At 29.0% G+C, this 15,148-nt stretch overlaps 2 protein-coding genes across 4 annotated transcripts in view; both read left to right on the top strand.

Annotated features, from left to right (window-relative positions):
• Nucleotides 1–6,945: 6,945 nt before the first annotated feature.
• On the top strand, nt 6,946–8,292 carry LOC136091997 (uncharacterized). The gene is made up of 5 exons (XM_065819716.1): nt 6,946–7,081; nt 7,236–7,639; nt 7,723–7,782; nt 7,879–7,953; nt 8,005–8,292. The coding sequence occupies exons 1-5, from the start codon at nt 6,946–6,948 to the stop codon at nt 8,290–8,292; spliced, it is 963 nt and encodes a 320-aa protein (XP_065675788.1).
• Nucleotides 8,293–10,758: 2,466 nt separating this feature from the next.
• LOC105847758 (uncharacterized) overlaps nt 10,759–15,148 on the top strand; it is a 44,742-nt gene continuing 40,352 nt past the window's right edge. Inside the window, exons 1-2 of one of the 3 annotated variants that reach the window (XM_065819874.1) lie at nt 10,759–11,087; nt 11,204–11,339. In XM_065819874.1, the coding sequence (XP_065675946.1) occupies nt 11,023–11,087; nt 11,204–11,339 (201 nt within the window). In that variant the 5' untranslated portion in view covers nt 10,759–11,022. Of the gene's footprint in view, nt 11,088–11,203; nt 11,340–14,619; nt 14,709–15,148 lie in introns of those variants that run through there. The other 2 variants (XM_065819875.1, XM_065819876.1) reach the window with 2 other exon arrangements.

Raw genomic sequence — 15,148 nt, forward strand, 5'->3', positions numbered from 1 at the left:
GTCTTAGTGATCGACCTTTTGTGCAAGATGGTCTTAGTGATCGATCTTTTTAATAAAAATGAGTTGCAAATTAGCATTTTATAAATATGCTTTGGATAAGAACGACTTTTTTTTTTATGGTAGTTATGGTATTATGGTATTTCTTATGGTATTATTCTTATGGTATATTGTTCTGAATGGATCAAAACGATCAATACCTTTACGAAGATGATCAGAAAAGATGTTCCAATAATCTTCAGTCGTAAAAACAAAAGAAAAATCGAAGTCCCAATTTTTTTTTGATAAATGAGATGTAAAACCAATTACATCTGTATTATTAAAATTGTAAAAAGATTCAGAGTTTGTATCGGGCTGATAATAATCAAAGGTGTTTATATGAATAAGGACTGAGTTATGGTCGCTCGTACTAAATGAACACTCAACAGAAATTCTTTTTAATAGGGAAATGATATTTGAAAGAACAAGATTAAGAATAATATTTTATCGAGTGGGCTCCAGTACATATTGGTGCATACCAAGACTATTAACTAAAGTTAAAAAAACATTATGACATTTCACATTTGGCGAAACGTAATTAACCCAATCAATTTTCGGTAAGTTGAAATCTCCAACAATAACTAATTGAGGAACAGGTTCATAGAGATTGCTAATTATCAAAATTATTGATTCAAGATAGATATAATCATCAAGAGAATAGGACGGTGGACGGTAACAAGTAATTAAGCGGAGTTTACTAGACCTAAAAATTAAATCAAAGCAAATGATGTCAATATCTAGGTCAGTTTGAGTAATACTTACTATAGCAGATTTAATGTTATTTCTGCAGTATATAGCTACATCACCGCCAATTTGTATCCGTCCTTACAATAAATGGAATAATATTTTGGACAGTTCGAGAGTTTATCATTGAAAAAAGTTTAACAAACACAAATTAAGGCAGGTTTGTTTGACTCAACGTATAAAAAAAAATCGTTAAGTTTGTTGGCAAGGCTTCTTGCGTTAAAAAGATAAACTGTAAAATTGTTGAAAGAATTTGTAAATAAGTGATTACTTGAGTTTATAAAGTCTACGCTTTGAATTGATAACCTTGTTAATACTTTTGTTGTTTACAGCAATAATACGTTGTTTACTAATGCTTGAGGATTTATTTTTTTGCAATGACTTCGGAATAACCGAAGAAGTTAATAAGCCGTGACTGATATCTTTTTGGTTTTTGTAATTATAAAAAGATTGCTATTTGTTAATTTTTATGACTTTTTCGTTTCGTATGCCATAATAAAAAAAGTAAGGGTTCCGAATTTTCTGAACTTTTTTGTTTGCACTCCTGGCGTATCAACTTTTCTTTGTATCGCTCAGCCACAGTAAAATTGGGATTGATAAACACTTTATTAAACTCGGTTGAATTTTTTAAACTTTTTGCAGCTTTTAAAATAGAATTTCTTTACTTTCGGTTGTTAAGAACAATAACAAAAGGTGATTCTTTGTCGGATTTTGATTTTAATTTTATTTTATTTTTAATTTCGATTTTTGCATTAATAGAGTTCATCATGTGGAGAATAGAATTTTTATCATCTTCTCTAGCGCTTGATAAATCTGCTTCTTTAGAGGCTTCGATATCAAACAATACAACGTTACTTTCCCGTTTTTCTCTTTCTTTTGCATAGGCAACAACAGCGTTCATTAAATAAAGTTTTTCGGTTGACCTTTTCGGGGGTGTATTTCCATAAACAACACTAGCCCACGATATAGACGTAGAAGGTACAACTTTAGCTTTCTCTAGAACATTTAGTCTCTCGTTTAACAGTAAATTGCAATTAAATAATTTGCTGTTTACGTGAGTGAAAGAATTTATATTCCTAATGGTCATTCAGAAAGCTTCTTCTATTAAAGGTCAACATTATTCTTAGGCTTCACTGATGCAATGCATATAAAGATTGGACTATTGCCCAATGAGGGCGAGTTGTTTGGTCAGTTAGATTTCCAGTTGGGTTTCAGTGCACTTTAAGACTCTGTGTTTGGAGTAATAAAATGTTGTCATCCTAGGTTTATTAAATCTGCTGTTAAGTTTTGAAAGATAAATGTTAGAAGATAAATGTAAAAAGATGCTTTGTTGCGCATGCTAGGGGAAACATTCGTTAGATTAAAGACAAAAGTGCTTATCTAGCTATTTAAGGTTCAAATTCTTAATAAAATAACCCCTGCCGTTTTGTTCTTTCAAGGGGTTAACTTTAGTTAACTTTAGTAAATTTGCATTGGTCATACTACACCTTTTCAAGATGTAATTGAGAACTTGAAAGTTATAATTAAGAAAAGTAAGATGTAATTGAAAAAGACAATATGTAATCTAGAAGTTGCAATATGTAATTAAGAAACACAACATGTAAATAAGAAATTGCAATATTTAATTTGAAAAGCAAAAGATGTAATTAAGAAATTGTAATATGTAAATGAGAATACATTACTTGTAACTGCGAATTCAAAATGTAAGCTTAAAGGTCATTATAAAAGATCTTCTTGAACATGCATTTTAATAAGTTAATAATATCAAATTTAGCATTTGTATGCACCAGCAATACATTAATTGGATTAAAAGATCGTTGTGTTATTTGTAAATGCATTTCTCAATTACAACTTTCATCTTCTAAATTAGATCTTACGTTTCTTAATTACAACTTTCATCTTCTCAATTACATCTTACGTTTCTCAATTACAACTTTCAAGTTCTCAAATACATCTTGAAAAGGTGTAGATCTTCACTACAACCTGAACTTAAAACATATAAACTTAAAATAATTCGTAAAAAAACTGACTATAACTTGAAAATCAACTTCTTTTGAGGGGAGGGGAACAGCTCCCCTCCTTCCTTCTCCCCTAAACTCGCCTCTGCTAGTAGCACCGGTTGATGATTCATCTCTACTTCCTAAAAAAAAGAAATGTAAATGAAAACAATCAAACTAATTTCTCCGAAAAAATGCACACATATGAAGAGGTGAAAGAATAATTTCCATTGCAAATAATATTAGCTTTTGCATGAAACCGTTCAATTAAATTGGACAACAAACCCTTATAAGTGTTGGTCAGCAAACGTAAAATATTACCATAATAGATCTTGCTGAAATTTTCTCATTATTGAACATAGTATTAGTGCAAATTGTGAATGGCTATTTTATGAAGTATGACATCTCTTATTATATTTATTACTTATTTTTTATTTATTCTTTAAGAGACTAAAAAAAAAAAAGTAATATTTATAATTAGAGATGTCATACTTCATAAAATAGCCATTCACTAGTTTTATCTAATTCATAGCATGTTAGCATTATTTATGCTCTTCCCGGTGCACTGTAATAAGTCCGTAAGGACTTCTGGGAGAACCTTAATAGTTAAAACAATAAAAAAACAAAAAAATTATACCTTAGTAAAATATCGCGTATTTATTTCATTAGTTTTTTTTTCTTTTGTTTATTCGATGCTTTTGATTTTCATAAATACTTTTATTAAGGGCCGCTTCAAATTGGCTCGGGGTCCTGTAGAAAATTTAAGTTGTAAAGCTCCAAATTCTTATTCAATATCATCTATAAAATCACATTGTAAATATGATTGTAAATACTTTGATGTTTATTAAGTATTTAAGGCAGTCCCTGAACAATTGGGGTCTGGAAATGTATTGTCCAGTTGTGAGAGCGGCCGTTCTCTCATATTGCTTTGCTCCATTAACATTTTAATAATATGATGTTAAAAAATAGAAAGCAAAAATAAACTACTTTATTATTTTTATGACAATTTATTTCAAAAAAATAGTTTATTCTCATATTTCAAAAAATAAATTTGAAATATGATTATTTTTATATATTTGAAATATGATTATTTTTAAGATCATATCATTTAAATATAACATTTTTATTTTTTATATTTAAATGATATGATGTTTCATATAACAAAAAAAAAAGTTTATTTTCATACTTTTAGTCAAGTTAGTTGATTTTAAAAATACATTAGTCAATTTTAGAAAATCGATTTAGTCGTCAGACAGTCGTAACAACACTAACAAATACTAATTAATTTTTCTGTGTTAGCAGTATGTTTATTATTAGAATTGAAGATTTTTAATAATTTTTAAAAATATTATTTGCTATGTTAATTTTTTTTCAAACCTCTCCTATATATATATTTTTAAAGTCATAAGATTATATTATTTTAAGAGTATGACCTCTTGGGTAAATAACAACTTCCAGGGAAGTTGTTATTTACCCAAGAGGTCATACTCTTAAAACTATATCAAGTATGTCTGCCAACTTAAGTCCTATGATTTATCCTCTAATTTTTCCAAGGGGTGATGCTGATTGGCATAATCAATTGGTTCACAACCCTGAACGTGCTACATTGGTTAGAAATCATGTTGCATTATCTCAGTATTACAATTATAAACTTTCATTTAGACAATTTTTTTCTTTACTCTTTTATGGCGAAAAGCTGTTTATCAATATGCTGTTGATGGGTATGTTAAAATTGAAGGCCAGCACCTTGCTTTCATCAGAAATAACCAAAACAAACTGATAAGCGAGCAGTATGATGTCTTACACGAACATGTAAACAACCTTGGAAATGATCAAAATATTAGACTAGAGCGTGTTGTAGTTTTGCCATTTTGCATACTGAATCCAAATTCTCCCTGCATGAAAGATGGGGTGTGCAGCAAAAACTATCCTAAAGAAATTAATGCTAACACAGTAACAGTTCATAATGGCTATTCACGTTATAGACGTCGTAATAATGATTTGGTTATCAATATTAAAGGTAATAATGTAGATAACCGCTGCGTGGTACCTTACAATTCATGTTTATCAAAGAAATATCAAGCTCACATTAATGTTGAAGTTTGCATGTCTGTTAAGGCTGCTAAATATTTGTACAAATACATATACAAGGGTCAAAACTGTGCCAATATTTTGATATAGAACAAATTAATCATGATGAAGTAAACACTTTTTTAGATTGTTGTTATGTTAGTGTACCCGAAGCATTGTGGCGAATTTTCGAGTATCCAATAAGTCATATGTCACACACTATTATACGCCTTAAAGTTCATCTACCTGAAAATCAATTAGTGTATTTTAGAGAAGGAGTAGAACAAATGGCTCTAGATCGTGCAGCTCAACGTGATACGCACCTAAAGGCATGGTTTAAGTTAAATACTATAAATGAAAGAGCACATTGCTATTCGTAAACATTCCTTATCCCTTTATATTTGATGATAAACATTATAAATGAAAGGTTAAACAAAGGGGTGGTAATAAGGTGGTAGTAAGAATGTGTAAAGTTAATCCAACTGGAGAATTATTTTTTCTAACACTGCTACTTTTGCAGGCAAAAGGAGCAACATCTAGGGAAGATGTGCGTACTGTTCATGGTATTGTTCTCGTTTCGTGAAGCATGTGTTTTAAAAGGTTTGTTGCAAGACTACGTTGATTGGCAGAATACTCTTTCTATGGCGGTTTTAACGCATATGTCAAAGCAAATTAGACAGTTGTTTTTAATAATTTTGACCCTTTGTAAACCTGACAATCCTTTACATCTCTGAGATTCATACAACGCTTTTAACGGGTGATGCGGAAGTTATCGCACAAAATAAAAACGTCAATAACTTATTTATAAATAAAAAAACAAACTACTATTATATTTTTTATAAATAAAGCATTTATCTTTTAATAAAAATATATTATTTTTTATATGAAAAAACACCACCATCTGCAATTGATCTCAATTTTGCTCTGACGCCTTTCATATGCGACTGTAAAAAGTTTAAATCAATTTCTTGTAGTTTTAGTTTAATGCGATCAACCAAGCTCTGTTGTAGTTGTTCTTGTAGTTTAGTTTAATGCGATCAACAAAGCTCTGTTGAAGCTTGCCAATCTCCCTCGTAAACCTTCTGTGCCAAATGTGCCCAAAAATTTCAACTGGTCGTGCTTGAGGCACATTTGGGGGATTGGGTTCTTTATCAACGTAATAGACATATTGGTCCATCCAATTTAGAGAATCTTTAGAATAATGAGAACTTGCTAAATCTGGCCAAAATAAATAGTTAAAGTCTCCAAGATACTTTTGAATAAATGGAAGAAGTCGTTTTTCGAAACATTCATTAATATAGATTGATGAATTGATCGCAACAGCCTTGGAAGTGCGAAACAATGGCTCGGACATACCACGGTCAGATATGGCTATCCACATTAATCATTTTTTTAGAAATTTCTCTTTTCCTATAAAACGAACACTTTCTGGGCATGTCTTTTTGTTGTTTGTGTAGTATCCAGAATTTCCAGGCATGTTGTCCCCTGCAAAACAAAAGCGTTTTTCGTCATCGATAACTAGAAGCGATTTTGTGTTATAGAGTTGGTTAACTAGTTTCCTGCTTCTTTTCTTTGCCTTTATTTGTTGTTCTATAGTGTATTTTGGAGTCTTTTCATGTTTTCTATATTTAATATTCATTTTTTTTATCTGACGACCAATTGTCGATTGATTTACACCAAATTTAATACCTATTTTTCTCTGACTGACCCCTTTTCGATTGTTGACAAGTCTCGTTAATTCGGTTTTCTTTTCTCTAGTCCAGGATGTCGGGCGACCAGGACACTTTCTATCAGAAAACGATTGAACAGTTTCAAGTCTTTTTAGGTTATCATATATTGTACCTCAAGCAAATCATTTCTTTTTCAAAATGATTTACGATTTTTTATTTTAGGTTTATTTACATAAAACATTTTTAGTCGCTTTCGAAAAGATTATCGTTCAGCTGCATTTAACCTCATTTTAAATAATTGTGTTTCAAATAATAAAGTTTATATTTTATAGAAGGTTTATGCCTACGCGTAAAACCACAAAAACTAATTATTATGCTCAAATAATGAAATTAGGATTTGTCCGATAACTTCCGCATCACCCGTTATGATGAAAGATTTCATTCACCGCTCAGTCCCACTTCTAATAGCTGAACAAGCTACTCTTCGTCAAATTGAAAAGATCATTATTCAAAGTGGCAAAGCGCTGGCTAATTACAATCTGCCTGTTACTGATGAGTTTATAGGTTTAAATCTAAAAAATTTTGATGAAAATGTTTAACAATCTATTGACAAAGCCAATCAATTAAGAGTGTTGCTTAATCTCAATCAATTAAATATATGTAATACTATCCTTGCTGAACTGAATGAGCAACCAAGTGAAGAAAATCAACATTCTAGATTGTTTTTCATGGATGGACCAGCTGGTAGTGGAAAAACCTTTACTGCCTGTTGTGAAAAGAGTACAACTAGCTGAAATAGTAGAATCATGTATAAAATGTTCTTTGCAATGGGTGCAGAAGTTTGCATTAACTGAAAATATGAGAGTACAAGATGGGGAAGGTGAATTTTCCCAATGGCTACCAAAACTTGGGGATGGAACAATACCTGTCAAAGAGGAGGATCCTTTTAAAGGATGCATTGAAATACCGAATCAGTGTGTTGTTAGAGAAAATGAATCAGTTGTTGAAAGAATTTTTGGAGATGCTCAACAAAATGATTATTCTAAACGCATGATTTTAACACCAACTAATGTTGATTTATTATCAATTAATGAAGAAGTGCTTGAATGTCTGCCGGGTTTGGTTAAAATTTATTTAAGTGCTAACCAAATTGATACTGATGACCTTAATGAAAGAAATAATTTTCCTGTTGAGTTTTTTAACAGCTGTTAAGCTCTTCAAAAACTCAAGAGGAGAGTTATTTATTTCTTAGTTATTTCCTTCAGGTATGCCACCTCAAATCAAGTTATTTCCTTAAGGTATGCCACCTCATTGTTTAAAATTGAGAATTGGTTGTGTAATTATGCTATTTAGAAATTTAGATCTCAAAGCTGGGTTTTATTAATGGTACTCGAATGAAAGTTTGTGTTCTTCTGAATAATTATATTGATGCAGAGGTTCTGACAGGTGTTTCTGGTGGTAAACAGGTTTTTGTTCCTCGAATTTAGTTGGCTCCATCAGATTCTAATTTACCTTTTGTTGTGAAACGTCGTCAGTTTCCTGTCAGATTGGCTTATTTAATGGCAATTAATAAAAGTCAAGTTCAAACATTTGATAGAGTTGGGGTATATCTCAAAAAACCGAGTTTTTCTCATGGTCAACTAAATGTTGCATGTTCAAGAGCTAGAACATTTAATAGTTTGTTTTTCAAAATTGATAAACATCTCATTCAAGGTATGGTAGGTGAAAAGTGTTACACAAATAATGTTATATTTTCTAATGTTTTTAATTTATAGTATTAAGATTTTCATTTCAAAAATTTACTGTTTGTAGGTTGTGAGCACATTTTGTATGTTTTTTTTCATAGTTTTTGATAAATATATCTGACATTTAATATTGTTATAAAACGTATTTATATGTGTTCTATAAAATAATACTTTTTTATAGTTGTATATATGCTTGAATTATGTTGTTTCCCTGTTTTCAAAGTGGTGTGACTTGGCATTATGTTGAGCTAGATTGATAACCTTGCCAGCCAGGTGGTGTACTTATAGCAAAGGTGTGACTTGGCAGCATTTAGTGCCAGGCGGTGTTACTGCTTTTGAGCTAGGTTGTGTTGTCAAGCCTTTTTAAATTATTATGGAAATACATAATAATGTCTGTTAATTTTAGCGTAATGTGTATGAGAGATTATGCAACTTTGATCTTTAAATCTAGGCTGCTTTAATATCCTAAATTTGAATTAATTGGAAAACTAATAATGAATATAAAAACAAATATACTTTATTAATATTTAGTAAAATGATAAATATAACTTAAAATTGGTTTTTTTAGTTTTGCCTTTCATATTTCAATTTGGTTTGTTATTTTCACTGGATTTTAGGATCAAGGGTGCAAATTTGCTATGCGCTATTGTTATGTGTTATTGTTGTGATGTTTTGTGTTGTAAGACAGCTTGGCTTACCTTTACGTTGGTGTCTATTGTTAAAAATGAATAATCGGTAAATTTCATTATTGGAACTTACTGCTTTTATTTATTTACTAAAAGCCAAGACAACATTTTGCTAAAAATGCAGTTTATATCTTAACTTTTTTTAGTATTGTTTTTCCTTTTGTATTTCGAAATAAATTTTATAGTTAATTATTGATAAATGTTTATATTAACTGCAATATCAAAACAGGTTACTATAAGTAGGTAAATCGATTTTCAGTTTTTATAAGGTGTTCTTTTTTTTTTTTTTTGTAATTATGATATCATAAATCCATTACTTTTTTATTTTAGATTTACGATATGACGCATTTATACGATTTATTAAAAAAATACCTAGTTTCCTTTTATTGTAAATTTTTGTTAGTTAAAATGATATAAATATATGCAATTAGTTCAATTTTTTAAATATTTTCTTTATTTTATGCCTAATAATTTGTTGTACGTATCTTATGGGATCTTTGTAAACGGGGGGTCGTAACTTAAAACAAACTAAAAACCTTTAAAAACATGGTGGAGAATATTGCGCATTTGTCAAATATTGAGTTACTTAAATTTTATTAACGTGTTTAACTAATTAATTAGCTTAGTTTGCATTCGCAACACTTTTGAGGAAAGAAAGAAAAAATTCTTGTTATGTAAGTCATTGTTTTACATTTTATTATTTTGGTAAAAGGTCTTCATCAAAAACTTAATTACTCCTAATAAAAATAACTCTATTCACCTGACCACCATTAAAGCAAAAAAGGGGAGGGGCTTTTTATTAGTGTCAAAATATTTAAGAAAATTAAATTTCGAGTAACAAAAGGAATTTTTAGTAAATAGCAGCAAATTATTATAGCAAATTGCCGTTAACTAAAAACTATTGAAATTAAGAAGCCATACAAATGAAAAAAAATGGTCTGTGTTGAGCAGACTTAACAAGACCCGGGTGCGGTCAGCTTGGTTTACAAACATGAAATTATGTCAAGTTAAAAACTATGAACGTAACGTAACCTTTAAAAGCCAATTTAAAACATTGTTGTTAGCAAAATGGGATAGTATTTTGTTAGTATATATGTGATAGTATAGTAAAAAAACTATTTTAAGATTTTTTTGGATTTAAGACTTAATTGATTGTGGTTTCCTGTTGAACCGCAATAAATAACGATTAGACAAGAATTTAGTTTTAGTTTTTCGTCAATTTAAAGCATGATGAAGTGTTATTATTTTGTGTCAGTAACTAAAAACGTATTGTGTTGAACTTAGGAATGTCGAGGAAAATGGTTCTGCCTTACATTGATACGACCTATGTAAGTTGTAAATTACTCAAATAATGTTAAATAATTGGTAAATTATATTACGTCCTCATACTTTTTATGTTAATTTTACAGATAGTTTAATATTTTTAATTTCAATTCAATGCGGTAGTGGTTAGTGGTAGAGCGCTCGCCTCATAAGCGAGAAGTTTCGAGCTCGATCCCCACCACGTTCCTGGTAGTACCGCGCTCAACTTGTTTCTCCGCGCAGCGGCTTTGTTTGTCGAGATTCGTGTTTTGGAGTTATGGAGTTGAGAGAGGGTTGTAACCACGAAAAGTAGCCTCCTCGACTGTAGTGGCCCTCTCGGCCTTGGGGAGGTAAATAATTAAAAAAAAAAAAAAAAAAATTGAAGGCGTTTTTCTAAAAGGGTATTAGTTAAGTTTTCGCAACTTTAAATTGGGAAAAACAGCCGTTAAAATTAATTTTGTAACAGAGCGACCGTAAGCCGTATTACGCGTTGCTTTCTGCTAGTTTTACAATTAATCGCGCGAATTTTTAAAATTAAATATTAAAATTCGCTTTTCTTCGCCAAAAAAATTTTAACCCAAGTTATTTTTATTTACTTTTACGAAAAATTGTTCTTTGCAATAAGATAAAAATAAAAAGTTTTTGTCTATACCTATATTTACGATGAACTTTGTCTTTTGTAACTGAGTTATTTGGTTACAAATTAAGAGTGAAGAATTTAACACTCATAAACTTTCAAAAAATATAATCAACAATTTAAAGTTTCTTGAAAATGAAGAACAGCAAATCTAAAATTTTAAAAAATTATTTTCCTAAAGTACACGGAACTATAAAAATGTAAGCCTTTTTATATAATAATTTACATGTACATAGTTAAATTCTTTTTATAAAAACAAGTATAGTCAAATAAGTTATTTTTTTTTTCTTTTCTTTGCTTTATTATTTTTATGCAGACATCATTATAGTCCTACTTTAAACAGCAATGAAAGTTATAGCAACAGTTTCAGAAAAGAATGCTCAAAGCTTTGTCATCATTTATCTCCCAAAAAAATTCCTGTGATTGACAGATCAAAAACAAGCGTTCTTAAAGTAAGGATTTTTACAATTAAATAAATGCATTTAATTAAATGTATTTTAAGGGTAACTATTTTAAGGGTAAAATGTATTTTAAGGGTAAAATGTATTTTAAGGGTAATTAAAAATGTGAGGGTATTACTTTTTTTGATGCTGTTATTAGTGTTGTACATTATGCTAGCTGATTGGTTAAGAAAGAATTTAATATAGTTTTTCACAGAATTACAATACACTGTATTGTATTATACAGTATATTTAGAGATCACTTTGCATCTGAAAAAGGAGCAATTGTTATAATATAATTTATATATGTTTCCTATTAAAAATTGTTTTTTTTTTGTTATTGTTTTTTTTCATTGACACTCGGTTTTCAATTATTTTACTGATTTTCTTGGATATTCTTCCTTAAACAACTTTCCTATTCAGCTTATAACAAGTTTAACATAACTATTTAGCTTCAAACTAAGTAGAGCAGATTGAATTCTTACTAAAAAAAGTCATTTTGTGAATCACAAAACCCTTGTGAATATTTTGCATGCTATTTTTAATTCCTTTCTACACTATGGCCGACAGATATGGGGACAAAGTTCATCTTTTTATTAAAAAAAGCCCTTATAAATCTTCAAAATAAATTATTAAGAACTATTCACTTTCAATCTAATAGTTTTAGTTTTGACATACTATATAATCTTTCTAAAATTTTAAAACTTGACAAACTCTTTTATTTATCAAACTATGAACTTGTATTGGAAATTATCCACAATAATACAGCTGTACACAAAAATACACAATAATACACAATAGTCCAGCTGCTTCATTAGAGCTATTGAAGCAGCTGGGCATATTATTGGCATGATACATAATGGGCATTATATTTAAAATTATATTAAAAGTTATATTAGCACGTTATATTATGGGCATTATGTTTAAAAAAGCTCTTTTTTATATTCACAAATGTTATTCATAGTCATAAACTTAGGTCTGTATCTTATTGTAGTCTCTATGCCTTTAAAACAAACACATAATTGCATTAGGTCAATCAAGTATCAATCAGTTCACTGTTGGAACTCTCTTCCTGTTGAAACTAAAAAAATATTCTACAAAATGACAAATAGAAATGCCTTCATAACCCATGTAAAAAAGTTTCTTCTCAATAAAAATAATCAATAAACTTCTATGCAATCACTCCTTTTAGTTTTTCTCTTTAACTAAATTTTTCAATAAAATAAAAATATAAAACTCATAAAATATAAGTAAAAATTTAAAACTCATAAAATAAAAATATTAAACTCTAAAAATAAAACATAAAAATAACTAAAATACATTTATTTTCAAGTAAATATTCTTATATTCATCATCCTAAATACTGAAGTGAATATTATGGCATTTGTAGCATTGTTATAAAACTGTAACATGTAACATGTAATAAAAAAAAATTTATATATTTTCTATGTAATCGCCCCCGTTTTTCTCTATAACTAAATTTTTTTTTTTAAATTCTTGTACTAGCTGTTCTCTTTTACCACATTGAGCTGGGCGAATAATAGATTTAGTGTGCAAATTAATGATAGCAAGACCTTTATTGATTTTAAACCTTTGAATTAAGTCTCCTCTTATTCTATGATTCATAAGTTTTTGAATTTGCAGCAAGATACATCTCTCTGTGTAACCAAGATGTTTGCATATGGTCTGTACTTTTGTAGATCATTTTTGTATTTTCTCAATAATTTTTTTATCTTTTATTGTGTAAGGAGACCAAGTATTGATTGCATATTCAAGATTAGGTCTGACATGTTTTGTTTAACTTGGTCCTTGATACAAAAGTTTTTTTTTTGGCATATTAAGCATTCTGTTAACTTTATTACTAGCATGAATAACTTGGTGAAAATATTTAGCATTACTTAAAACATATATACCAAGATCTTAAAGTAAATAGTTAGTGTGTGGGTTGTTTTTTCCCATATGCATAATCTTACATTTTTCTAGATTGAGCTTCATTAACCAAACTTTTGTCCATTTCATGATTTTATTTAAACCAGTTTGTATGTCAATAGTATTACTAAGAATATTATTTACTCTTAGTTCATTTATTAACTTAGAATCAGACATATTTTATATTGTCAGCCAAGTCATTGATATAAATTATAAAGAGTATTCGAGTATTTAAAGAGTATAATCCAATCAAGAAAGTCTCGAATAATACCATAAGCTTTCAGCTTGAGGATTAATAAGGTATGAGAGATTGTGTCAAATGCTTTTGAAAAGCCCAGATATATCATATCTACTGCATTTTTCTTAGCTAAGCATTTTGTAATATAATCATTGGATTCTAATAACTTTGTAACACATGCTTTATTCTTTATAAAACCATGTTGAGATTGAGACAACAAATTTAGTTTTGAGAGGTAATTTATAATGCTATGGGTTACTAAGCTTTCTATTAATTTGCATGGAATAGATGTAAGAGAAACTGGTCTATATTTACTTGGTTCACTAGTATCACACTAGTATCACCTTAAATATGTAGTAGCATTTGCATTACGCTGTACATGAGGAATTGATCTTTCTGGTTTGTTAAATAAAATTGTGAAAGGTTCAGCTAATACATCAGCACATTGTTTTAATATTAGTGGATGGACATTGTCCGGTCCAGGTGTTTTATTTGGGTTTATATTTTTAATTTACTTTTGATGTCATCTTTTGGAAAAGAACTTGATAATTGCTCAGTTGTACAATCTAAAAGTAGTGGAAAGTTTTTATTAACTGAATAGTTATTAATGACTGATTAAAATTGATCATTAAATGTGTCAGCAATAAATCTGCCATCTGTCCCTATAACTCAAAATTTATTTTGAATTGATTTGATGCTTTGTTTGATTTTGCGTGAACTATTACCATAAGTAAACAAACGTTTTGGATTTTTTGTATTGAAAGCTAAACTATGTTCAAATTTTTAATTGTTAGTCTTTTTTGTATTTGTAAAGAAGATTTTACCTTTTTGTATTTCCTTTTTGAAGATTGATTTTTTTGTTATAATCTTTTTTTATTTATTTATCTTAGGTTTCTTTTTGTTTTTACATATCATTTTTGGTACAATCATATTTGATATATATTTGTAATGATTCAACAATAAGTTGTAACTTTCATTTATATTTAAGTTACTAAACTCTTTTGACCAATCAACATTTTGAAAATATTTAATCATGGAATTAAAGTCACTTTTATGGTGATTGCACCTGAATGTTAAATAATTATATTTATCTTTATTACACGATAAATTAAAATTAAATTTTAGTACTAAATGGCCTTGAAAAGTCCATCCAAGTGGTGGTAAATTATCTATGTATTGGATTCGGTCTGATGATTCAGTTATGACAAGATCAGGTATATTTTTAGACATTTTATTTGCTTGGATGAATGTAGGAACCATGACATTTTGAATGCCATTATCTTTAATAAGGTCAACAATTCTATCATCACATATGAGTATACCGGCGTATATTTTACTGTTTAGTCCATTTTTTGCTATTTGTATACTTTTGTTTATTTCATTGTCAGCTTGGTTGGATATGTCACTATCTGTGTGTTTATTTTAACATGTTTTTTTGGCATTATAAATAACTTTTGATTTTGGTGGGCGATAAATACATCCAAACCATGCTATACAAGGCACCAAATTTCTTCAGCTTTTGTAATATTCGTAAATATAGGTTATATAGATTTCAGATTCAGGTTCAGATTTTTTAAAATTCATATATGAAGGTATATAGGTTATACTGTTTTATGTTATTGTATTTATTATTGTTAGTACTATTTTTATTGTT

This window comes from Hydra vulgaris, chromosome 15, assembly GCF_038396675.1.
Source record: "Hydra vulgaris chromosome 15, alternate assembly HydraT2T_AEP".
Taxonomy (NCBI): Eukaryota; Metazoa; Cnidaria; class Hydrozoa; order Anthoathecata; family Hydridae; genus Hydra; species Hydra vulgaris.

Excerpts from the sequence above, each read along its gene's own strand:
- LOC136091997 (XM_065819716.1), top strand. The coding sequence starts at position 6,946 with ATGAAAGATTTCATTCACCGCTCAGTCCCACTTCTAATAGCTGAACAA. Across the intron at positions 7,082-7,235 it reads TGTTACTGATGAGTTTATAG|ATTGTTTTTCATGGATGGAC; the intron begins GTTTAAATCTAA and ends TCAACATTCTAG. Across the intron at positions 7,640-7,722 it reads TTGAATGTCTGCCGGGTTTG|CTGTTAAGCTCTTCAAAAAC; the intron begins GTTAAAATTTAT and ends GTTTTTTAACAG.